Genomic DNA, 26,734 nt, shown 5'->3' on the forward strand with positions numbered 1-26,734 from the left:
TTGGTCCTTGCTCTTTGTGCTCAGTTTTTAGGGTGCAAACATATTTGTCCCTGTTTTTTCACTTTCTTCATTTCTTCACGTCCATCCTGATAGATTCAGCAGCTCCCTCCAGGAATTTGCTGACATTTGTGAGTCCTTATATTGATGCTTTGATTATTAGTCCTGATTGTTATTATCTGACTGATTAAGTAGCCGGAAACGCACAAGGACTAAACACAACATTATGGCTGCGTTGACCCGACGAGTAGTCACGTTTCTCTGGAGGTGCAGGCCGGGTTGCCTTGTAGGATGAGAGCGGTTTCCGTGGCTGCCTTGTGTGCGCTTCTCAGGTCTACTTTGATGTTGGTGTTTTTTTTCCTGACTAAGAAGTGTTCCGTACATTTTTCATCATCCACAACAAGACACTCGCTGCTATCTGTGCTATCATGGTAAAAAAAAAAAAAAAAACACTCCACATGGGACTCTCTGAGGAGCAGCGCGGTGTGCGCACGCACGCACATGCGCACCCATTTGCCCGACGGCGTTGCGAACTTAAACTCGGAGAGAGGAAAAAAATGATTTCATATCAATCCACAAGAGTTTTAAAAAAAGAATAATTTCAGTCTATAATTTCAGTTAGTTTTAGTTAGTTTTGTAAACTCACAATTCAGTTTTAGTTAGTTATCGTTTTTTCCTTTTAATTTTAGTTTTTATATATTTCAGTTAACGACAATGTTTTTTCAGTTTCAGTTTTCGTTATTTCATTCGTTTTCGTTAACTATAATAACCCTGGTCTGAACATTGCCTGCTTTTTCTTTATCCAGTAATTATTGTTTCAATTTTTTTTCAACCTTACAATACTCTTACCACATACCCGCTATATTTAATTTATATCTTAAAAGCTTCAGAAAATCTAATCAAATCAAATTTGCATGACTAGAGTAACGGCTGCAGTGATGTCTAAAACTGATATTTCCAAGAGAGTAATAGTTTTGTCACTAATGGGGTTTGTTGTTGTTGTTGCAGGTTGTTTTGTTTTGGGTTTTTTTGTTTTTTTGCAGTCAAGACAGAGAAAAACTGATTAAAAAATATGTAGTGCTTCCGACACAGAAGAAAATCTTCCCAGGATACTTTCCACATTCCTGAGCAAAACACAGACACACACACACACACAGACACACACACACACACACACACACACACAAACACACACACACACACACACACACACACACACAGAGTGAGAGAGAGACTGAAGTGTGATTGAGAGAGAGAAAGAGGCAGACAGGGAGGGAGGGCCAAAGACTGAGCTAACACACAGTGCCTACAAGGTAACTGATCCAGTAGTGAGTGGCTTCCTAACAGCTAGAACAGGTTAGAATGTGTTTGGTCCAGCTGAGGAAGAGAAGCTGAGTCTAACCAGTCTGCCCAGCTTGAGGTGAGTTTAAATATATTGTTTTCCTCATTTCAACCTTGTTTTGCCTCTTAATGTTTAAAATAATTCAGCCAAGTTTGTTGTAGTTCAAATCCTTCAGGACATTTTAAGCTTCTAAAATTTAATTAAGCCATAAACCTTAAATTTTTATCTGCAATGATGTCCGTGATGACAAAAAAAATCATTTGGTGAAATTTGGATATGACTATGATAAAGCAGTGTAAAAATGTAAACAGAGATACTGAATGGAAGTCATCATAAATCTGTATTATAGTAAAACCTGTATAAAAATCCTCATTTACACAGGGGTCAAGATACATTACAACATTAATGAATCAAGCAGACTGATTAGATAGATAGATAGATAGATAGATAGATAGATAGATAGATAGATAGATAGATAGATAGATAGATAGATAGATAGATAGATAGATAGATAGATAGATAGATAGATAGATAGATAGATAGATAGATAGATAGATAGATAGATAGATAGATAGATAGATAGATAGATAGATAGATAGATAGATAGATAGATAGATAGATAGATAGATAGATAGATCTGCTGGTGACTCTAATTAAATACAGTGTTCTGGCCAGACTAACTCAGAGAGTTGTTAGCTTCCCAAGCTTGAGCCTTGGCTTGAATATTTGGGTCCACATACAGATGTAGATGTCCACCACAAAAACGTTCTCATCAAGTGGTCGCTAAGCAGGTTTCCTGTTTAGCTGGGGGTTCAAGTTTGTATTGCTCAAAGGACCTTTGAGACAGGAGCGCAAGGAAGGCATGCATCTTTCACTTCCTCTAATCCCTCTGCTCAAACTGGTTCAGGAAACAAACTGGCAAGATTCACATCCTTGAATATCATGTTTTCGAAAGCATGCAAGTTTAGGCTGATAACATTTTGAGCTCTCTCACGTACTCTCATGCCAAGCATAATGCAAACATATACCAGAGCACTGCTATGTTTTTTTTTAATGCACAGTCTCACACAGCTGGTAGCACGGCTAAAGATCTTGAAGTGTTTGGTTTATTAAGTTATTCACTGAGCATGTAAAATCAAACAATGAAAATCCCTCTTTCCAGCACTTCAGCTGTGTTATCAAAGAATAACAAATGTCTGTCAGAGCTCTGAAATGTGTGGAGATTTTTGTGTTAGAACTTTTTTTTGTGTGAGGTTTTTGTGACAACTGAAGTACAGTAGCCTGGAGGCCTTCACTGTTTCAGCTTTCCCCATATAGGCCACAGGCAAGATGGCTTGGATCATTGCTGGTTTTCATCTTTTAATGAGATGTGTTGATAATTATAAAAAGATAAACCAACTTCAGGTTTACTGTATGCTTAGAGACACTCCTAAGGCAATCAGCGCGCTTAATTACTGGCACCGGTGAAACCCCAGTGGTAAATAAGCTAACTTCGGGGAGATCTGAGCAGCTGTTGGTATCACTGTTGCCTGCCTGATAATGTCTATAAAGTCTTCTCCAAAAACCTGGAAGGCTTAGTCATGTTGAGACGATTACAAGCTTTAAGTTTTATTTAGAGACAGCAGAAGCAGCAGCCAGGATGTGGTGGTTTTTCAAGGGTTTGTTTGTATACTGAACTCATCAGATCCCTGCTGCTGGTGCTGCTCTGCCCTCTTAAACTGTTTTATTTTTTTTTCCACTGTCATTTATTTCAGTACTTTACTGCTTTAACTTATGTTAAACCTTATTTTTTAAAGGTAATGTTGAACTTTCTGAAGCCAACTGAGTTAATCTTTTTATCTTGAAACTGAGAAGATGACCAGTGAGACTTATCCTGAGCAGATATAGTAGTGGATGTAATTGCATGTTTGTGCCCATGACACTGTGGCTGCTTAGAGAAGATAAATACAGTACATGTGAGTGGTAAGGTGATGCAGCTCTGCCCTACCACAGCTGCCCCACTTTTCCAGGAATCCACTGAATCTAATTAGTTTTTCTTGTAATCAGATTTTATCTGTAATGGGAGAAAGTGACTAATCACATAGTTACTATTTTACCTTAATAATTAAAGGCAGTTTTTGTGACAGTATCTAAAATGTCACTGCATATTTTTTTGACACATATATAGATACGATCAAGATGTTTGGCAAGAACACAATTAACAGGTTTTTTTTTAGCAGAAAACATTTACAACAAAGCAGCTTTCTGTGCTTCTGTGCTCTGGTCACACACACACACACACACACACACACACACACACACACACACACACACACACACACACACACACACACACACACACATACATTGATTACTTTAGAGAGCAACAATGCAGGCTACTCAGTGAAGTGAAGTGAACTCCCTGAATCCCCAGTGCTGGATCATTCTGGCACTATGTGAGTTTAGAGGAAGCTTCTTTGTTAAACTACAGGATTTTCATGAGTCCTTTGCTTAGTTAGTGAGACATAACATTTAAATTTAGACCCCTGATTTCACTTTTCCTGTTTTTATTAAGTCTTTGAGTACAGTCATTCTTTGATTACTCATTCATTGGCACCATCAGTGTGACACAAACCGATGACTTATGGGTGGAGTTAAATCACACTGACACACAGTGAACATTTTTCTTTGCTGAGTATTTGTCCTTTCTATTTTGCAATAAGACAGAATACCTTGACCTCAATTCATTTTAATCCCTCCTGCTCTTGCTAAGTACATTGTTTGTAAACTCCTCCTGAGACATCTGAAACAAAAGAACTTAAACAAAATGCAAGTCTGCCCACACTGCCTTGCATAATAGAGCTTTCTCATGGTGGATGGTTTGATTTGTCGGGTGTGACTAATAACATTTGCAATTGTTATGTTCCAGTTGACTGTGGTAATTAACCACAGTAGTGAGCCAGTATGCACAACTGAAGAGCACTGCACTGAAACACTGAAATAGAATCTAAAGTTAGAAATGTCATTAGTTACAGCTGTTTAACACTTTCCTTCCCAGAGAATTGATTCAAACTAAACAGTCTGTAATGGTTCATTAATCATCCAAGTCCCCCCCACCTGAAACTTTTGTTCTGCTTTGTATTGCATTTAGCATTGCACTCTTCACTTTACTTATATCAAACTGTGACTGGAGCTATGATATGATTTAATAGTCACTGCAATGCTTTTCCTGTTTTGTTAAATCTAAATATCTGCTGTAACAAAGGTGTATTACATGTGAAAGATTTTAACTACTGCTTACATTTCTTTTCTTTGCTGAGAGGATACTGATGAGAATATAAAAAAAAAAGATCTGGGTTTCCTTTCTGAAAGAGGCTTTGCTGCCCTGTCTCTTTCCAGTCCCCTGCTTATGGTTTGGATGCTTTTAACTGTTTGTATAATTTGTGTTACACCTTTTTCACATTTAAAGTATTTCGATAAGAAGAGATCATTTGGAAAAGTTGAACATTATTTATTGATATACAGAATACAGTTAATCTATTTGGTGGTTAGATGCCGATGGCCCATCGAAGCAGAATGGAATCCCAGCGATGGTAGGATTTAGGACAGGACCCCCAGAGTCTAGACACTGGTGGTGGTGGTGAAGATAAAGATGGAGGCTTTGGTGGCACACTGAGTGATTTGAGGAGGTGGGTTGCATGAATAAGTCTGCAAGGAAGAATGACAAGTAAGCAGTGACATTTAAAGTATGTAAAGTGGAGACTGATACCCAGGAAAGCAGACAGGGAAGTGAAAACAGATCTTCCTTATTGGACTTACACCTAAGCTTCATTCAGTTCACCCTCCTAAAAATTGGGGCTTTTTTCCAAGTGAAAAGTGTCTGGTCACGCAGCAGTTTGTGCTTCACGATGAGACACTTTACTTGTTCAGATTTTCCTCTTTGTCTCCTTTGAGGTAAAAAGCTTTTATTGGAAATTCTTTCAGGAAAATCGCAGTTCTTGTAAATGGCTTTGGAAGCGTGTGGTTTAAAACAATAATAACTGGGAAGTGGAGCCGAAGAGAGAAAACAAAAAGTGAATATTTTTGGGAGTAATTTTGGTAAACAGCAATTTAATTACCTCACCCACCAATGGGTGGAGGGAGGTTATGTTTTCACTTATGTTCGTTTGTCTGTCTGACTGGAATATAACTCAATAAATTTTGAACCAGAATTCATGAGACTTTGTGGAAACATTGCTTAGAGGCCCAAAAACACAGGATTACATTTTCAAGGTCAAAGGTTCATTATCAATGTCTTTTTCTATTTGAAATTAAAATACAATGTGAAGTACTAACCCTGCAGAAAAATCATATACATATATCTCTGCAAGTGTTTTTTTTCCATTTAGTCTTTTTAGAGGATGCTATTAGGGTACATAAACTGAATGAAATTTATCCAGAATATACATACCACTGTCTGTTCATGTGGAGCTCATTTTTAAAAAACAAATATAAAATTATATTTTACAGCTTTTAAAAGTCAATACAATAAATTTCTAGTCTTTGTGATCTAGTAATTTTTGATGGAGTCTGAGTGGTCTCTATTACAGCGTAGTATTGACACATAGAAGACTTGGGGTACATGAGATATGCACTCTACTGAGTACCCTTCTAGTTTTATTTACTGCATTTTCTTCCTACTCTTTGCTTCTATGAGGCAACAGTGTTGTTAAAAAAAACAAAAAACTTTTGATGTTTGAGAGACAAACCTCTGCACGTAAACATGTTCAGCATCTGTTGCTGTGGAGGAAGAACGTGAACAGAATCATCAACCAAGTGCAGCTGTGTTTGTGTGTAGCATGTAAACAGCCTCATTAAACCAGAGTAAAGAACACTCATCAGTGAAATAAGTCTGCTGCCAGATAAATCTGTCATATCGAGGGAGTGGGCCCAGTTCTGCCAACATATGTCAATGAGACAACTGTTTGCCACCAACTATTGACTGCTGGGTAAATATCAGATGCAGTAATAGATCGTTGCACTTACTGAATGACGCTTTTCATGCCATATCAGTGAGATATCACAGTTTAATGAATGATAGAGCCATTTGTTGTTTCTTTCACAACCTGGTTACTGATTTAGTGCAAGGCTACCTTCTCACAGTATGAAGCCCAGAGTGAAGAATTTACACTGTCTTGTAGAAATTGTACCAGCAGTAGGCCATGACTTCTTCACATTATCCTTTCAGACTGAATATTTTCATAAGTAAAATGAATTAATAATTCATTAATTTATCACTATCTGATTAGCAAAATATGACTAAATATCATGGTCTAGTTCCAGGATTTGGGGGTGGTTTTGGTGCTCCTCCCTAATGTATTTATTTATTTTTTTTTGCTCGTGTGTTCTGCCCTTACCTTTATCACCTGTGTCTTGGTCCCCTAACTGGGCCTCTGTGCATATACAGTTTTTCGCGCCTTTGTTTGCTAGTCTCTCTGTTATGCTCCCCAGTGTGCCGTGTCTTTGTGCTCCTCGTGCAGTTTGCAGTTTGTTTTCTTGCTCAAATTTAGCCTCAGTAAATCTGCTGGCCTTTCCCAAGTCTCCTTATTTCCCGCATTTGAGTCCTACTAAAATCCGCACAGTGAACACAGTCGCCTTGAGGCGCTATATAAATAAAACTGAATTGAACTGTACGAAACTGAACGATGACCGTTTTTTAATCCAGAACCATTACCCAATTTAAGTTTAGATAAGAATTCCCAAAATTCAACAAATATTTGGATGATGTCTTGTTGGAAAGTGAATGGAAGTATTAAGCTCAAGTATTAAAAGGAACAACCTTCCACTTTTTTAAATTAGACATTGCGGTTTTGTTGGTCAGAATTGGACTGTGAAACTTGATTCAGCAGACCTAATTAACACTACTCCAGTCTAATACAGCAATCGTGCAGTAATTCTTATCCCTAAAGGTGTCATGCTGCTCATTTTTATGGAAATGGATTTGAAAGTTGTTAATTCAAGCTGTTTACTCTTTTTAACTTTCTTCATGGGTCGTCTTCTTAAAGACTTTTAGTTGGATGATATTTCTGTCATAACTTCTTAAATGAAACTTTAAGTTGCCAGACTTGAGAGTTTTCTGCCAGTATAACAAGTCTACTACTTCCACTATTAAGAACAGGGGGTGCACTTTTCAATGAGACTGTCTTTTGCAGTGAAATATATAAGTGATGATGCACTTCGCAGTCAGGAATTTATTGAGCCCACTGACGCAACTACCTGACATGAGGGCCTCCATGCCATCCATCAAGTCCCAGTTATGGGCGCCTCTAAGGGCAACATCTTGCTTAGGCCTGATTTAGACTTCTGTGCTGGGTCTTTGCAGGGCCTATGTATGTATCCTACGTGAGTGGCATTTATGCTTGTGCTTGACACATTGTGTGTGCTAATTACTGTGTGATCACAATCTGATCACAATCCTTGAGGGCTGCATCCACCTGATGTGTAGTTGCACTTCTCAAGAGGGGAGGACAGGGGTCACCAACTACATTTGTCCTACATTTGGGCCGGAATTTTTCTCGGCAGAGACTGTGAGGCCCAGATGCTCTCGTAAATTAAAATAAAATCAACATTGTATCCTAAGTAATATATTATCATTTGATATATTAATATTCCTTTTAAATTTAGGCTATTTTTAATGATGTGATGTGCAAGTCTTGCACTTGTTGATTAAAAAATATATGATAATGTATGAAGAGTTAAGATACAAAAGCCTCTAAATCTGCCTGGACTCTTTCCTTTTAAAAGAGCTTTTTTAAAAAAAAAAATCTATTGTAAAGTTCAGTAATTTCATTTTACAGGCAATGGTGAGGTCAAATAATATTTTGTTTTGTGGTAAAACCAGTTAAATCTTCAGTGTGAATGAAGGCAAAAGCCCTAAATATTAGACTATTATAAAAAGATTTCTACCTTTATTTTAATAATAACAGAAAAAGTAGATGCTAGGACACGGGGTTCATGACAACAGAGGGACGCATATGGGGGCTGTGAGCGGTTCCACCCGCATGTGGGTACACACCGAACTGCTGAGCCACCTACCCGCCCGGCCTGCACCGCCGTCGGGTCCCGCAGTGCTAGCAGACTGTGTGAGAGACCCTCACAGGCCGAGGAGTAAGCTCAGCAGCCAGTAATGATCCTTCTGCAGGTTTACCAATGGAAATCTCGCTACAACTTTTACTTCGATTTAATTTGCATTAATCATCATTTAATTATCTGTTATTATTAATCTCTGGCTCTCTTCCACAGTGTGTCTTTTGTCCTGTCTCTCTCCCCTCAGCCCCACCCGGTCGCAGCAAATGACTGCCCCTCCCTGAGCCTGTTTTTTTGTTTTTTCCAATACACACAAAGGAAATGAACATGTGCACAACAAAACGTGTGATTGCAATAATATTCTGGGAGGAATTTTTCATTTTTTTGGAAAATTTTTAGGGGTGCCAACACTTTCGGCCATGACTGTAAAGGGCAAACCTTAGATACAGTTTAGCAACAGGACATTTTTCTAGTCGTTCGGTGTATCAGAATTTTTGGCTCAGCTACCAGCCAAGAGCCAACCTTAATAACATAGCTTACGGTTGACAGTAGAAAACCTGTTTGGTTTTCCCTGAGGAGTTGATTCACATCTTTATGATTCTCAGATAGTGACATATTTAATAAATCTTCTCTGGTAGCTGAAAGAAGCTTGAGTTTATTATTTATATTGCTCACACCCTGTTATGCCAATCCAAAAAATAGTTGGATACCAGGCTTTGACACTTTTATCTGTGTCTGTGCATCTGTTTGTCTTTGTGGGTATTGAGCTCATCTTTGTTTCATTTTCTGTTGGTTTTATTCTTCCAGTTGCCTTATTCCAACCTCATTTCTCCTTTCATTTACTGTACTCAGTTGGATCCTGGTCATTAAAGTTGTCATATTCTCCCAAAAGGTTAAAAAAAAATAGACCACTCATTTCTTGTAACAAGTTGTAAATGGAAACTTGTTTTGCTTTAATCTGTTGTTACCCATTTTAGATACAGGATGAGCCATATAGATTCCTTTATCAGCAATTAATGGACACCCTGCAGCAAACGAATAAAGCATTCGCCCAGCACATGGTGTAATTTTATTTTGCTGTTTAGGATAATTTGTATCCTTCAGCTGGGTCTAAAGATAACAATGTCATAGTTACCAGGCGCTGCCAGTCTACAGACTTTAAACATGACAAGATCAGTGAAAACAAATGTTTTTTTTCTCCTCACATGCTGCTGGGGAGTTTCCAGCTTGTCTTATATGAAGCTGGCAGTGAACCAGCCTGGGGAGAATAATTGACTCTGAAAAGGGCCGTATGTTTTGTATATTGTGTACACAAAGGATGTGTTATGTGTAGGTGTTTTGATTGTACTACGCACAACTCTGTTTTGACACAGCACCTGACTTTTTACACAAAGGAAAATAATACTAAATGATGGAATAGAGAATTCTGCAGCTTTGCCAACATAATTGTGCACGTTTCTTTCACACATAAGGCTGCCCACCACAGGACAGAAAACCTGGGAATTGTACATTCATGAGAACCACAAAAATCTCTACAATATATCACACAGAACAAAACAATGGCTTACAGGTGGAGTCAAAGAGAGATGCTCATGCCATGCTGGCTAATGTAATGTGGGGGTGGGGGGTGTTTAAATGTACACATAAGACAGTGGAGAATTTCGCTAATCGCTACCTGCTAATACATGCTAGCGTAATTTCCTTGTTCCGCCTTGAGAATTAATCCGATGTTCAACATTTGACTTGCACTCGCATGACTTTATCCCCAGGTCATTCGCACCCCACCTGTCGGTTTTTTTGGGGGGGCTGCCAGCCAGGTTTCTCTCCTGACATAATATTTTAAGAAACAAAGATTTAACACCCTAAAAAACAGAATGAAAACAACCCAGTTCAGTCCAGTCAGTTCAAAGTACACAAATATTATATGTAGCTATAAGCTGAACAGCCACAAGGAGCAGTACCCTCCATGGAAAAGAGGACTAGAGGCTAAGACCAAGGCAACATGGAGGGAAGTTAGCCAGCGATCAGAGCTGCAGAAAGATGTGATGAAAAAAAGGCGGACCTAAGAAGTACAGAGCTGTCTGTGCCTGAGGCCTTAGAAACTGCCAAGGAAAAACTCGCAGCTTGGCTAACTGCTCGAAGAGGTACCAGAGACACAGAAGGAGGACAATATACCAGATGTTCTCCACCGAACCATCCAAGGTTTACTCTCAGTGGCAGGGGAACAATATGAGAACGCAAATACACACACACACACACACACACACACACACATACATATATATATACTGTACACACACACACACACACACACAGATACATACCATGCTGGAACTGCCGACGTGATGGCAGAAGCGTGAACAGTGAATGGCAGGGGTCAATAAAGATTATATAAATATATGTATAATACGATATAAATATTCATTTCTGAATATACTGACAGCCCTCCATTAAGACATTAAATAAAACTATCCAGTTATGAAGCTTAACTTTAATCTCAGCCAAACCAACTTGCTCAGGAACAAATGAAACACTGAAATAAACAATCAAATATTTATGTGTTAATCCTTCACAGGCCGAGATACACTGCAAAGAACTGTTCTTCCTGCTTCCTTACCGGCATTTTTACACACTGAGCCCTGGTCCATAAGGAAAGCAGGTAAGCTACACGAAAAAAAAACCAAACACTTGCAAGTCATGTTATATAGGAGAGCCATCTGACTGTCACACTACTACTTATAATAATAATAATAATAATAATAATAATAATAATAATAATAATAATAATAATAATAATAATAACAATAATAATAAACAGAGCCAATTCAATATTTTGCTTTTATCCTAAATAATTAACCACTCAGATATAAAGAAAGTTTATTGTTTTTACAGTATTTCACATTCCTCATTTCTGACGTTTGGAACCTCCAATATTAACATCTATGTTTCAGAACTATTCACCAATCATATATCACACAGACAGGCCTACAAACAAAAAGACAAATTTCAGAAACCATTAATTGCTGGTACAAAATAAATGCTTTATTAAATTAAAAGGAAAAAAGTTTGCACCATCAAGGTTTGACCTTGATGGTCAAACAATAAACTATTAACATTCCAGTGACAGGCATGTCTTGCACATTCACATACCAAATGCCTAATTATTAACCATGTCCCTTGAAAGTGCTTGGTATTAGCGATTTAAGGCTATTGAGGCTATTTGAAGACTATCTGTATATTTTAGTTTATTCAGCATTAAAATATCTGATGAACTTGGTGCAGATTTGTGGTTAGATTTGAACTTGCCAGTAAAAAAACAAAAAACACATGAATTAATGATGAAAACATTTTCTCAGGGCTTGAAATTTGGTTGCATTTCATATATTTTGAGATTAAACTGTATTGATTAACTAAGGTGCTTGCCAGGATAAAACATCACTTTACAACAGTGTCTTTTATGTGATGTGCCTTACTAAGTAAATGTTATTGATGTTTATCTAATCTATTGTCAATTTCCAGGAACAGCTGTCCTCTGACGCACAAATCAGATAGCTAAGCAGCATTACTGCTGCTGTTTTACTCTCCAGACTATGTTTATATGTCAAATGAGCAAGATGATGGTCAAAGTAGCACACTCTGATATTGATTTAAAGAATGCATCTGTCATACCTTTCTTTTTTTCTAGACCAATATGTTAACCACAGTCATTCTGATGAATAATTAGACAAATGAGTAACTGACTCAAGTGTTAATAAAACATTTGTTGCAAGAAATTAAATTTCACTAATGAATATATTTCTGGATATATGATATTGTATCGGCATTTTTGATCATAATCCTGCCAGAAATATAACTCAGAAATTAAAACATCAGTTGTACCAACTCTCAGTGTGGATGTTGATTGAAGCCTCTTTAAAGTAATTGTAGCTGAGATAATGAATTGAACCAAAATTATATTTCACAGGATGACACTATATTTTTTTCCTATCCAAACTGTCACAGATGAACAGACAATGCATTAAAACACAGTATAATCACCTAGAATTATCTAAAATAAACAAAGAAGAAAGAAACACTTTTTCTACACTGCCCTGTAGTATCTATAGAGAGATGTTTATTCAAGCCACGTCACCTCTGGACTAGATAAAAACCAACGTTAACAAGTGTTATAAAGCTTCCACATAAGGGCATAGACAATGTGTAACCCTAGACTACTAATATAAATAAGGGCTAAAGGAAGAGGGGAATTTGAAAGAGTCTGTATTACCAGCCTTAAGCAGAAAGCTAGATTTCAGAGGGTAAGTGGTGCGCAGGGTAATTGTTGTTATTGCTGATGTTTAATGAGTGACCAATGAAAATGTATGTTAAAGGTATGTTGATGAAACTAATGTATTTTTAAATGCAGGATAGTTGAGTGAGTGCATTCAATAAATGCAGTGATGTGTGTAATTTGTAGGTTAACTTAACCTGGAAAATGAGCTGGAAGCCAACTATCCTGAAGAGGCACACTTATGACTTAATAGGAAATTATGGAATTGAATGTATAAGAAATCTCAGAAACTAGTACAAAATTAGGATTAGTTTATTTCACAGTTCCTATTTTTACAGAATAGAGGTGTTGCTGTTTCCAAGGATAGATGATGCAGTTTGAAAATAACATCTTTTGCTGATTTACAAACCTGTGTGTGTGTGTGTGTGTGTGTGTGTGTGTGTGTGTGTGTGTGTGTGTGTGTGTGTGTGTGTGTGTGTGTGTGTGTGTGTGTGTCATGGCTAATAATTAGTAACATTTAAAATGACTGGATTCAGTTTACTTTGTTATTGATCATTTCAGTTAAGTGAAAACAATGAAAACCAATTAAAATCTGAATTGACATTTTCTATTGAAAATGTTAAATATTTAATAAAACCTTAATCAAAATATACTGCTCAAAAAAATAATGGAACACTTTTTAATAAGACTATAGCATTAAGTCAATTAAACTTCTGGAATCTGCTCTGTTAAGTAGAAGAGGGGGTTGTTACTTACACTCAGTTAATCCTAACTAGAAGGGCAACAATCATCAGCATCAATACATGCCATTGCCAGCTGGTTTGCTGTGTCTCCCAGCCAGTGATGTCAGTAACGCGTTACACTAATCTGACTACTTTTTTCGGTAACGAGTAATCTAAGGCGTTACTATCTGCAGTCCAGTAATCAGATTAAAGTAACTTATCCAAGTCACTGTGCGTTACTATTTTTGTCATTTTCCTCAGTACAAAGATATATTTTTGTTATCTTCTTGCGGCTCGGGGAGTGACGTCTGGCAGATGCGACAGTTTAGTCCAATTTTCAGCATGAGGACAATAACAGCACAGCGACACAAACGTAAACAATGGAGGGAGGAGAGAGATGCCCGTTTTCTAGCTGGAAATACAGACACTATTGTGAGTCTGTGTCAGCTAAAGATGACAACATCAAGGATAGTTGTGCACTCTGTGCTGGCGACAAAGTGCTATGTAGCTTCAAGATCACTACGTCAAATATGAGGAAACATCTGGAGTCACGGCGCAGTCAAACTTACAGTGCGAGTCGCAACAGGTGGAGCGAAGGAGAGCTGCGGCTAATGCAGGAGCCCCCCAGGACCCAAACAATAAAAGCTGGACTTTGGTACAAACCAGTAAGTGGGGGAGAGCTGAAAAAGTTGAAAAGCCCTCTACTACAGTATGTAGTAGAGGCTGGTATTGTGCCAAAAAGTGATCGTCCGTCAAAAATAAAATTTAGGTATTTGCCAAAAAATGATTGCCTGTATTTAAATGGCTGTAAATGACTTGTTGACATATAATCTGTGAAGCATATATCAAACATATCTCATGAATGATATCAGGTAATTTTGAGTGAGAAACAGCTGCAATCAGTCTTTGGCAAAGTGACTTTTTTATATTCATTTTTTTAATCAAGGTTAAAAACTGTCTGACATTAAAAACGTCTTTTTAAACAGAAATCTGGCTCAGAAGGCTGCAGAAGTATAACATCACAGTTCTATAAAGATATTTGAAGTGGCCAAAAAGCTCTGGCTTGATTATAATGTAGGTACAATAACACAGAATTCTAAAGATCGTTGAAAAACAGGTTATTTCTGCATTTTATATATAAGCCCTTCATAAATCATGATGACTGCACTCTGTTTACCAATATAAGCAAAGACATTACACATAAAAACACACAGAAACGTGAGGATCACTTTATGACAGACGATCACTTTTTGGCACAAGACTGGCAGCTGTTGAAAGTAACTAATAAAGTAACTTGTAATCTAACTTAGTTACTTCTAAAATTAAGTAATCAGTAAAGTAACTAAGTTACTTTTTAAAGGAGTAATCAGTAGTCGGACTATTTTTTCAAGGTAACTATACCATCACTGCTCCCAGCACAGTCTCAAGACCATGGAGTAGATTCCAGGAGACAAGCAGTTACTCTTGGAGAGATGGACAAAGGGTCTGGAGAAACTGTGGAGAACATTATGCTGCCTTTAACATTATTCCTCCTGACCAGTTTGGTGGTGGGTGAGTAATGGTCTGGGGAGGCATATCCATAGAGGGACACACAGATCTCTACAGGCTAGGCAACAGCACCCTGACTGCAATTAGGTATCGGAATGAAATCCTTGGACCCATTGTCAAACCGTACACTGATGCAGTGGGTCCTGGGTTCCTCCTGGTGCACAACAATGTCGAACAACAACTCTGGTATGTAGGCAGTTCCTGGAGGATGAAGAAACTGATACCGTTGACTTGCCCCCTCACTTGCCTGACCTAAATCCAACAGAACACCTCTGGGACATTGTGTTTTGGTCCATCCAATGCCACCAGGTTACACGTCAGACTGTTTAGGAGCTCAGTGATGCCCTGGTACAGATCTGAGAAGCGAGATCCCCCAGGACACCATCTGTTGTCTCATTAGGAGCATGCCCTGACATTGTCAGACATGCATACAAGCATGTTTGGGGCGAACAAACACTGATTTTTGGGGCATCTTTGGATTTAGCTCTCTGTGCTTTGATCATTTTTATTTCCAGCTAATGATATGGCATCCTTTTGTTCCTGACACATTATTCTGCCCATATCAGTATAGCTATCCAGCATGATTTTTTTTCAAAGTGTTCTTTTTATTTTTTTTGAGCAATATATAATGTGAATGTCCTGCATTTACTAAAAAAATTTAATAAAATGTTTGGATAATCTTTCCTATTCTTGTTCCTTTCCAGGTTTAACACAATGATTTGGAAATTGATAAATTTCAGCGCTCTCCTTCTTGGAGCTCTCACATCCCCTACGCTCTCACTCTCCCTCCCCACTACCAACACTGAGGAGGGACCCTGTCAGATCTACAACTCTGACCGATCTGCAGATTGTCTGGGAAGACAGCTCGACAGTATCCCATGGAGACAATTTCCACCCACACTGGAAGAAATAGACCTCTCCTATAATAAACTTCAAGCTGTTCATGCTGATGACTTTCTCCACCTCCCTAAGCTTCGCATCCTTAAGCTGCCGTACAACAACATTTCACACATTGACAATGATGCCTTTAAAAACAACACACTCTTGGAGCATCTTGACATCTTCAATAATTCCCTGCAGGAAATTCCTGCCACAGCACTAACACCTCTCTTGAATCTAAAAAACCTCTACATGTCCAATAACCTTTATAAAGATGCAACTTTGGCTGATTGCTTCTCCAAATTTTCAAAACTCCAGGTTCTCTCTATGGGTGGCCCTTTGGTGATGGGTCTAAAGAAAGAGGATTTTCAGCCCCTGAAAAACATCAAGCTCCAAGGTTTTGCTATCAAGTGTTCCTCCCATCTCCGTTACTATGAGCCTAGAAGTTTAGAAGTCATTCAGACAAGTCAGATTGGTTTTGATATGGCTATAGATCAACAACCAAACGCTCTTGTTCACATGCTACGAGACATTGCTAACAAAACATTCAGTGTCATTCAGTTTCGCAACCTCTTTGAATTCACATACTACACGGGACAGGAGGACATTTTTCAGGGTTTAAAGGACATTAAAGCCTATCAACTCATCTTTCACAGAGGTAAATTCAATGAGAACCTCCTAAGGATGGCTTTAATCAACTTACAAGTGGCCAGTATCAAAAGATTAAGACTTCAATATATTGACTTTGCCCGTTCACCAACATTTGTTGATAGTGCCACGAATTCCAGCATCACAGACCTTAAACTGGATAACTTGGATCTTTGGTGAGTATTTTGGTCAATTTCAGTTTAAAGATATATAAATATAAATATATATATATATATTAGGGCTGGGACTTTAACGCGTTAATTTCGATTAATTAATTACGGGGAAATTAACGAATTAAAAATTTTAACGCATTTTAACGCACTTTGCACCGTGGAACGTTTCTCAGTGCACGAGTTCCCGGCATACAGATTATATCGACGCACAATATCCAAATTCAGGGGCCGCATCCTGCGAAGGACCCGGCCCACGTCCTTCAGAGCCCACGAAGACCGCAAAGGGAGGAAGTGAGCGGCTAGCCTTCATATCAGCGTCACCTGTCCTCACCTCTACGTAGCTCATGTCGCCTAGCAACCGTGAGTGCGAAGCACAGCTGTGTAAAAGCAGCTGGTTAAACGGAGAACGAACTTTTTCTCCTTTTTGTGGTTTAATTTTAAGTCTTTTATTGAAAATAAGCTGTTAAAACAAGCATGACACATTTCAACATCAAGGAATACAGCTGAGCTAATGATTAATTTCCAACTATATTAAGTGAGACATTAATGATGAATAAAACTATCCAGTTATGATGCTTAACTTTAATTTCAGGAGTTTGCTTATCACAGGAGCACTTCCACCCTTCGTTGGTCTGTGTAGTATACTGGTGGGAAAATAAACAAAATTTTGAAGTTTAAGCTTATGTATATTGATTTATTCATCAACCAAACTTAAATTAATATTTCTCATGTCAAATATTGAAATGCGATTAAAATGCGATTAATTTCGATTAATTAATTACAAAGCTTGTAATTAATTCGATTAATTTTTTTAATCGAGTCCCACCCCTAATATATATATACATATATACATATATATATATATATATATATATATATAGAGAGAGAGAGAGAGAGAAAACTGAAACTTGTGATAAGGGATTTTTGTCTTACTCATCCAATAACCCAAAGTTTGTTTGTTTCACAGTGCAGCTTATGAGTAGTTTTAATCATACTTCTCTTACTCCCTTAAGCATAATTTGAGTTTTGGTCATATTTAAAGTAAAAATGCTTAAAAACAAGCAAACAAAAAAAAACAGATGGCCACAAGAGTAATCCACAAACTAATGGGTGCCTTATGGTGGCAAGATCCATGTTTTATATCCATTAGAGATGTAAGGAAAAGTTCTGAAAACAGGCCAATGGAAATCCAAACCCTTGCCTGATTTACCTGGCCGATTTCCCATTCAAGGTCATCTTCTAGATTGCATGCTGACAGCTTCCATTACTGCTGCTATTTTTAGATGGCTTTGTTAGTCCCACTCTGACCAGTTACATTGTGTACTTTACATCTGTACAAACTTTGTACAGATGGTAAGATTCAACTTCTGTTGTCTCTGGAGCTAGAAAAAAGATGACTGGACTTCTTTAAGTTCCTTGAAGACGTTTCACCTCTCATCTGAAAGGCTTCTTCAGTTCTCAAACCAGAAGGTGGAGAGACCCAGGTATTTAAACCCTATTGGGGGCTGTCCCCTGGAGGGGGTTGTGACTCAATATTTTTCATGTGCATAATCACATGCGCCAAGGTGTGAGAGAAGGCATGGGTGACCACAATCAATTGTTTCGGGTGAAACCAATTTGGGACTTTGCCCTGTTCAATCAAGTGACCTATTGAGGTCACCTCAAAGACAAGAGATTAAGGGAGACTGAGCAACTAGGCCTGTGATGTCACCAAAAGCGGCCAGACTGAAACTAGTGTCTGCCATATTTGTTTGCCTGTCCTCTATTCACACCTTTCTTCAGGTAACCTCAGTAGGTCACTTGATAGAATGGGGCGAAGTCCCAACTTGGTTTCACCCAAAACCACTGATTGTGGTGACCCACACCTTCTTTCACGCCTTGGCACATGTGATTATGCACATGAACAATAGTGAGTCACAACCATCTCCAGGGGACAACACCCACTGGCGTTTAAATACCTGGGTTTCTCACCCTTCTGGTTTGGGAACTGAAGAAGCCTTTCGGATGAGAGGTGGAACGTCTTCCAGAAACTTAAAGAAGTCCAGTAACCTTTTTTCAAGCTCCAGAGACTACTATGACCCGGATGACTGAGCACCTACACAGACATCGACCCAAATTTTGGTTGGAAGGTCATCTCTGGTTATAAGACCCTGTAGTATTCAGCTACAACCAAGCAATTTTGTTCACAAGGTTATGCAGAGGAAATTCACCCCCTAGGACAACAGTTTTTGCCCACACCAACACAATTTTCACTCACCACCTGCCCTATTCATCAGATTTGCCTTACTGTGACTTCAGTGGCTTCTCAAAAAATGATAAGGTCCAGTATATAACACAGGGGCATAACTGAAAGGGAACATATCAGGACTTGATGATACTAAGAAATAGTGGGTTTTACAAATTTTTTCTATGGCTATGATGGAATAAGATGTTGCAAACTCAGATTACATGCATGTCAAGCTCAGGCTACTGAAGTCATACACAACATTAAATACCTCTGTTTCTTATAGGTATATCAGTAATCCTGATGTGCTGCGATTTGACTGGCGTTTCACCTGGTTCAAGAAAATTAAGCAACTGTCCATTCAGCATGTGTATTTCAACTCTGTGCCTTGTGATTCATGGGTTGAGATGCAAGGTGTGGAGTTGTTAGATGTCACCAATAATCGACTACAGAATGAGTTCATCTTCAACCAGCAGTGTGATTACAAGGGCACCATGCCAAATCTTCATACGTTCAACATAAGCATCAATGAAGTGACCAGCCTAAAATATTTATCATCCCTCACAAGGGAGTTCCAGCAACTAAAGGTGTTGGATTTTAGCTACAACAAATTAGGATCTGCTGAAGATAGCCGAGATTGTGTCTGGAAACAAAATATCACCAAGTTTATTGCCCACCACAATCAGTTCGTAAGTGAAGCTCTCAGTTGTCTACCAACCACAGTACATTTCTTGGATCTGTCACACTGTGACCTGGATCAGCTGGACATGAAGTACTTTGAGAAAGCTACCAACCTCAAAACCCTTCTGTTGAGTGGGAATAAAATTAAATTCATCCCAACTAAATGGGAAAGTTTGTCACTGCAGTCACTAGCTTTGGATGGGAATTCATTTGGCCTCATTAGCAAGGAATCCTTCGAAGACATGCCGCAGTTGTCTCAACTTCGGGCCGGGAACAATCCTTATCATTGCACATGTGAGCTTCATGCTTTCGTCCAAGACACAATTTCAAAAGGAAAGGTAAACCTCACAGACTGGCCTTACAACTACAGGTGTTACCACCCAGAGGCATTGCTCAACACAGTCATAGCTAAATACTTTCCGGGTCGTGTAGCATGTGACATCAGACTAGTTATCATCATCTGTGTTGCAACCACCACAGCAGTGATCTTAATACTTATGCTGATTTGCTATATTTTTGACCTCCCATGGTACACTAAAGCCACATATCAGATCATCAGGGCCAAATACAGAGCTCACAAGGAGAAAGCAGCTGGGAATTCAGAGACTTTTACCTACCACGCTTTCATATCCTACAGCCATTCAGATGCTGATTGGGTGAGGGACCAGCTCTTGCCCTGTTTGGAGAACAACAAGAACCCCTATCGTCTGTGTATTCATGAGAGGGACTTCATGCCAGGAAAGTGGATCATCGATAACATCATTGAGAACATTGAAAGCAGTCGTAAGGTACTAAAATGTATATTTGCAGTAAAAGCACCCCAGTATACACCAGCACATTAGCAGTTATAGTACATTAAAGTCTTGCAAATCCAATACGTTTCATAGGGCTGGTGAAAAAATACTCACAGCAAAAACTATTTATTTGGGCAGACAGTTTTATTGGGAACTACAGTTTCAGTCAGTTGATTTCTCAACTAACTGGCAATGGCAACATCACCCAATAGAAAGGCATGTAATTTCACATAATTTTGTTCATTCAAAGGCTGCACATACCCAATTACCAAAATAAAATAGCTTTCAGTCAAGTGGATCTGTGATTGTGGTCCAGTAGTTGTCACTTCCCCTTGGCACGTCTCATTTAGAGCATACATTGCCATTTTAGGTGTTGCTCAAGTCATCTGACAACTTGCTGACTATTGGGCTAATGATTCTTAAAAGTTTAAAGAAGGAATTAAATGATGCTATAGACTTAAGGGGCAATTATAAATGGATGGTTGTTGAGTATAGCTGGACTCGTTTAGCATTGCATGCTGATGTTTTTTTAGAAGTTGCTAGAAAACCCATGCAGAAAAAGGTGCACTGTTTAATTTCCTTTCTGTTTTTCTTATTCCTAGGTAATATTTGTTCTCTCACATCACTTTGTTAACAGCGAGTGGTGTAACTATGAGCTGTACTTTGCTCAGCAGAGAGCAATGGGAAAGACCTTCAGTGATGTCATCTTAGTGGTTAAGGAGCCTATTGATCCTAATTCATTGCCCAGCAAGTACTGCAAGCTTAAGAAGATGCTGAGTACAAAGACATACCTGGAGTGGCCCCAGCAGGTTAACCAGCAAGGGTTTTTCTGGGCACAGCTGAAGAGTGTTCTGGGTAAGCCACAAACCAAAGAGCGCACAAACAGTGTTAAGAGCAGAACCTCATCTGTGGGAAGAATTTCTGTGATTGGTCCTCCCATAGGGGACAGGATGCCAGAAGAAGATAAGTTAAATGTGGAAAAAGAAGAAAAAGAAATTACTGAAAGAAATGAGGAGTCATCAAATCAGAGACAAATACCGCTGATGGGACTGTAGCAAAACTATTAAACAAGTGCCTAAATTTCCTAAATATTTTCTCAGTAAGCACCTGCCCTCCAGTAACATTTTTGGGTAGGTTAAGCCAACCATGGAGAAAAATACATGTCATTATCATAACAAAATAAAAAAGACAGCAACAATCCCTCTCTGCCCAAGGCAATCTGTCATGTCATCCCTGAGGGCTGAGCTGATCTCCTCTGCTCCACTTTCCCTCTGAGTGTCTCAGGCCAGGTGCCCTGCTGACAGGCGCTGAAAGGCCGGCTCACATGAGATCTCCCATGTCGCACTCTGGATAACAAGCAAGGTCCCAAGAAGCCATGGTGACAGGTGCCACACTGTGAAAGGACTGTGCACTGTTACATTCTTGGCCCTGAGAGATATGAGATCATGAATGTTCTGACTCAGATCGGGCTGAGTCAAATGACACCATACAGTAACAATACAAGTGATATCAAGTTGTAATGCAAAAGCTTAGAAGTTCCAATAGATTTTAAGTGTTTAGTGTAATCTTCGATGTGTTTCAAGCTGACTAATACTCCCATTTCACTGAATATTGCACACAGATCGTCACCGATTTAAAAAATGTCTGTCTGCACTTGTTGTTCTGTTTGTTGCTAAATCCATCTCTCATTAATTATTATTAGCTTAAAAGATATTTCAACAGTAGAGTGCTAAAACACACTCACAGATGAGACCGGTGTCGCTTGACACGTTGACCTTTCATTGGGCCCTCTGTAAATTACAGTTTCATACAATGTGTATTGTTTATCTTTTTTTTCAGTGTTCAGAGTTATCATTGTCACCACGTATGATATAACTAAAGGAATGAGAATGGGCTGTATAGACAGATAGCAGATAAAAATGCAATGTCTGGGTGAACTTTGATTTGGGTGTATTTACGCACATTTTATGTAAAATAAAGGCTGTAATTAAGAAACTGGATATCCAGCTGATGAATGTGAATGTACACTTGTCGCATATTATTTGTGATGGAAGGTTTTTGTTTTTAATTGCTGAAGCATCCGGTCTACCTTACTACTGTATTTAATCATTTGGATTGAAGAATTTAATAGTGTGATCAACAGCAGCTTTATTTTGTTCTTATCGACGATTTTGCTTTTTGCTGAGCTCTGACGTGATTCGTGATGTTTAATCTTCTTTTTATTATTGAAAATGTGCTGGATTCTTTTTGTTAATTTCACGTTCATTTTAAAAATGACTTAACTACTTTTGTGTGTTACCATCAGTGTTGAACGAGTAGCCTTTACTTACATACTTTTGTGGCCACTGGCAAAGATGACACCCTTGAACTTAGACAGAACTGTGACACCACACAGGAAGCATGTGCACCATGTCAGCAGTTTTGCTAACTGGTATGTAGTAAAAACCCATGTGTTTTCTTTGCCACTGCATATGTGAAATGCACTGTGTAATTAATTATTGTTTTTTTCTTGATATAATCAGTGTTTACATGGAAACCATAAAATGGTAAACTTTTGCATAGAAACGCAAATGAAGGAGATGTTTATTTTTCGTGAAGATTCCTAGTATATGTTCTCAAACTTGTACAATAATAGTCATTAATAATTTGTCCTGTGCAGTATATGGATATTGTGAAATGAATGAATAAAAACTTCTTTAATTCCATTTGTCAAAAGTGTGATGACTATATGCACATTTTTTAGAACAACTTTAATCAGTAATCAAAGGCAGGTGGTTTTTATTCCCTCACACATTTTCTTCAAATCAAAAATGGTCCTCTCTGGTCTCACCTTGCTGTAGACACCAAATGTGTTTCAGTTTGGTGAATTTTTAACTAAGCGTGCATAAAGTGTTCACATTACATAGGCTACCAGGAGATACCAATGCAAATCATCTCTAAGAGCATGACCTGCATTTAATTTGTATTTCTTCACAAGTCAGACTGTCATTCAAATATAATCACTATCTTACATGCAAATTGTATTCAAAAAAGCATTAGTCATACTTAATAAACTTGCACCAGGCCCGAGAGAGGATATGGGGTGGAGTTACCAGAGCCTATTTGTTTTATTCTCAATGTTGCTGATTTTAATATTGGTTGTTTCAGGTCAAGATTGACAGTTTTAAAAACGGAAATTTAAACAACAATTCTTTTATATATTTTACAATACTCACGATTTTAAATTTTTTTTGCATCTGGAATATTTTACTAAGCTGCACACGTGCAAGTTGCATTTGTAATGCAACTTAAATACCAAACCTGCACTATTAAGAAGAAGAAGAAGAAGAAAGAGCTTTATTTGTCACATACATATACATGCAGTGAAATTCATTCTCTGCATTTAACCCATCACACACATGGAGTATGTAGTACACACAGCACAGCATGGAGCAGGGGGCAGCCAAAGGGCGCCCGGGGAGCAACCTGGGGGGGTGGGCTTGCTCAGGGACCCACAGTGATGCCAGCCCGAGGATTCGAACCAGGGTCCTCTCAGTGATGAACCCTCTTCTTCTCCCCTAGGCCACCACTCCAGGTATTACAGGATACCATTACAGGATACCCTACAATACATATAAATATTTGAGCCCTCACTGAGCATGTTTACTGTCCCCTTGATTTTTAAATAATCCCAGGTAATTATGCAGCATAACTATGTAAGGTGCTGAAAGTGAGTGAGTCGTGTTTGTTGTGCAAAGTTCTAAGAACTGAGAGGGTTGCCTTACATGGCCTTGCAGCTCACCTGTGCAGCAGCTGATATGCTGTTCAGAGGGCGGCGCCTATCTGATTATGATTCATTTGCACGCAGGTGAAAGCAGCTATAACTAATGAGGTGAGAGCTCCCGTGAGAGCTCAATTCGATCCTCTTCCAACAGCACCTGTTAGCGTCAGTGTCCAGGTAAGTTCTTGATTATCCTTTTCCTTCACCCTCTTTTGGTTATTTTTCGTTATTTTGACATAGAGCGGCAGCCTGTAACATTTTCAAAAACTGCTCGTGCCTTAGTTGGATCCGCAGTTAATTAACACCAGCTTCTCATTTGACATTCAAAGACGTTTAATTAGCTTCCTGATCGCGCCGGGAATAAATGATTAACAGGAATCATTGAGAATAATTAGGGGAGTCTGGCACCACATCATTTAGAGAAGTGATTTTTGTAAACTCTAAATATTCACGCATTCCCTCGCAGACACTATCACTCATGGAAACAAGTCGCTCTTCGTATAGGCTGAAGTATCATCTAACGGCTTCGATGATGAAATACGAACAGAGTTAAACCCAAGCTTAAGGCATCGGGTCATTTGTGTAATATAATGCAACAAAGGGCTAAAACTATGCTTTTCGTGTGAGCTGCCCCGGAGGGGGTCTGTCTTTTGTCCTCCACTAGTTCATTTGGTTGGGGTGGGGGGGTTGAAATGAAACTGCTCTCCGGTAGCGGCTTCTCATGTGTCTCTGATAGTGAAAGGCAGGTATAAGGTTAAACACTGCAACTGGCTGGTTACCGTGCCCGATCCTCCTCTACGTGGATTCTGTTTGGCTCCCACACTGGGAGGTTTCAGCGAATGAAGTGCGTTTCGTGAAATGCTTCAAGCTTCCCATATACTCATTAATTCTATTCCAGCAAATTAATGCCATATGCTGTAAAGGCAAATTCAAACACATTTTCAAGCTTGCTTACTGGGATTCATGTAAACTGGTGCAATATGTTTTTTTTTGTGCTACAGTAATACGCTTTTTGGGACTTTTCACCACTTCATTTGGCGCACATGTGCACACAGTGTACCTTTTTTATATAGTACATATACATTTTATTTATTTACACTCCCACCAATAATGCATACTGTGTATGCTGTATACAATTACCAGCTGCAAATGTGTATATAGTATTTTGATATCTGTATATAGTGTATGTGTTCTCTATTTATTCTATTTTATTACATCCTTCTTTGTACTTGAGCTGCTGTAATGTGCAAATTTCCTCATTGTGGGATCATTAAAGTTTTATCTCTTGTGTAGTCACGAGCTCATAAGAATAGTTTTGAACTTTTCTGGACAGATTTATCAGCAAAAATAACTAATTAGGAAAACAGACTGGCTCCTGTAATATTATATGGCCAAGAAACTAGAAGAAATCACCACACCTGACCAAGAAATGGTCCAATTCAACATTGTTGCATGGCTTGTAAAAGAACTATATTGAGTCAGGCCAGTTTTCCACTGGTTTGAGCGTTTATGCTTTGAGCAACAAAATGTAATTTGATTCTGGCTTATAGTGCCACCACCCTCCATTGAGCAGAATGAGATGGGGTGGAGGGAATCTGATTTCCTGTGATTGTTCGGTACAAGGGTATAAAATGTACTTTATTTATTTATTTTTTTTGTAGTAACAACTATGTGCCAGTGTATGTAAAGTCTGCAACCGCAATGTGTCTCAAGCTACAAACTGTTTCTGGTTTTAAATTCTGTACAGGGAGTGACTCACTTCTGTCCATAAACAAAATGACATTGTATTTTCCATGTTCTGGGGGGTTTTTTGGTAGCTAATTTCTCCTTCCCTGCCTTAATTTACAGGACTGCAAAATGAGTGCCAATCTGAAAGGAGCTATGGTGGACCTCATTGATGTGTTCTACAAGTATTCTGGAAAAGAGGGAGACAAGTACACACTTACCAAACTGGAGCTGAAGAATTTGTTACAGAGTGAGCTTGCGGAATTCCTGGAAGTGAGTATAATTTAAAAAAAAAAAAAAAAAAAAAAAAAATCAATGCATTTTGGTGCCCTAAAGTTAATCTCATGGCACAAATTTATTGAAGTGACTGCTGGATGAAGTTTTATCCATGGTGAATCAGAGTAAAACACCATCAATAGCTCAGCTGCTAACCAAACAGTTGAGTTTACAATTCAATAAGGTGATACCTGGGACAGGTGGTAATGTTCTTAAAGTAGAAATTGTTTCTGAAATATGCAAATGAAAAACACAAAGCCATTATGATTTGAACTTGTGAAAAAACTCTCGACCTAATGCTCCTTTTTAGGGCCCCAATGACGCCCATGTGGTTGAGAAGATTATGCGTGAACTGGATGATAACAAGGATGGTCTGGTGGACTTCCAGGAGTTTGTTGGACTGGTCGCTGCACTGACTGTTGCCTGCAATGAATTCTTCATGGACTCGGACAAATGTGGAAATAAATGAGTCCATTTATCATTCAATTGTAACCTTTAAGGTTTGAATCATTCAAGACCCTGTAATGTTGCAAAAGATGCATTACTCATAATCAATTTGATTTCATTTTGTCCTTGAAAATACTTCCATCCCAATAAAGATGTAAGCAAAATGGAGCTTTGTTATTTTTAGAAAGCAAAAGTGCTTCATAA

The 26,734-nt window shown here is 38.5% G+C and overlaps 1 protein-coding gene across 1 annotated transcript; it reads left to right on the forward strand.

Annotated features, from left to right (window-relative positions):
- The first annotated feature begins 1,322 nt into the window (after positions 1-1,322).
- Positions 1,323-26,683, forward strand: tlr18 (toll-like receptor 18). The gene is made up of 8 exons (XM_030749187.1): positions 1,323-1,417; positions 10,959-11,042; positions 15,628-16,626; positions 19,134-20,316; positions 20,925-21,373; positions 23,884-23,896; positions 25,931-26,080; positions 26,394-26,683. Exons 3-8 carry the CDS (start codon positions 15,638-15,640, stop codon positions 26,550-26,552), a joined length of 2,943 nt encoding a protein of 980 aa, XP_030605047.1. The 5' UTR covers positions 1,323-1,417; positions 10,959-11,042; positions 15,628-15,637; the 3' UTR covers positions 26,553-26,683.
- The last annotated feature ends 51 nt before the right edge of the window (positions 26,684-26,734 follow it).

The sequence above is a fragment of the Archocentrus centrarchus genome, chromosome 16 (assembly GCF_007364275.1).
Source record: "Archocentrus centrarchus isolate MPI-CPG fArcCen1 chromosome 16, fArcCen1, whole genome shotgun sequence".
Lineage (NCBI taxonomy): Eukaryota > Metazoa > Chordata > Actinopteri > Cichliformes > Cichlidae > Archocentrus > Archocentrus centrarchus.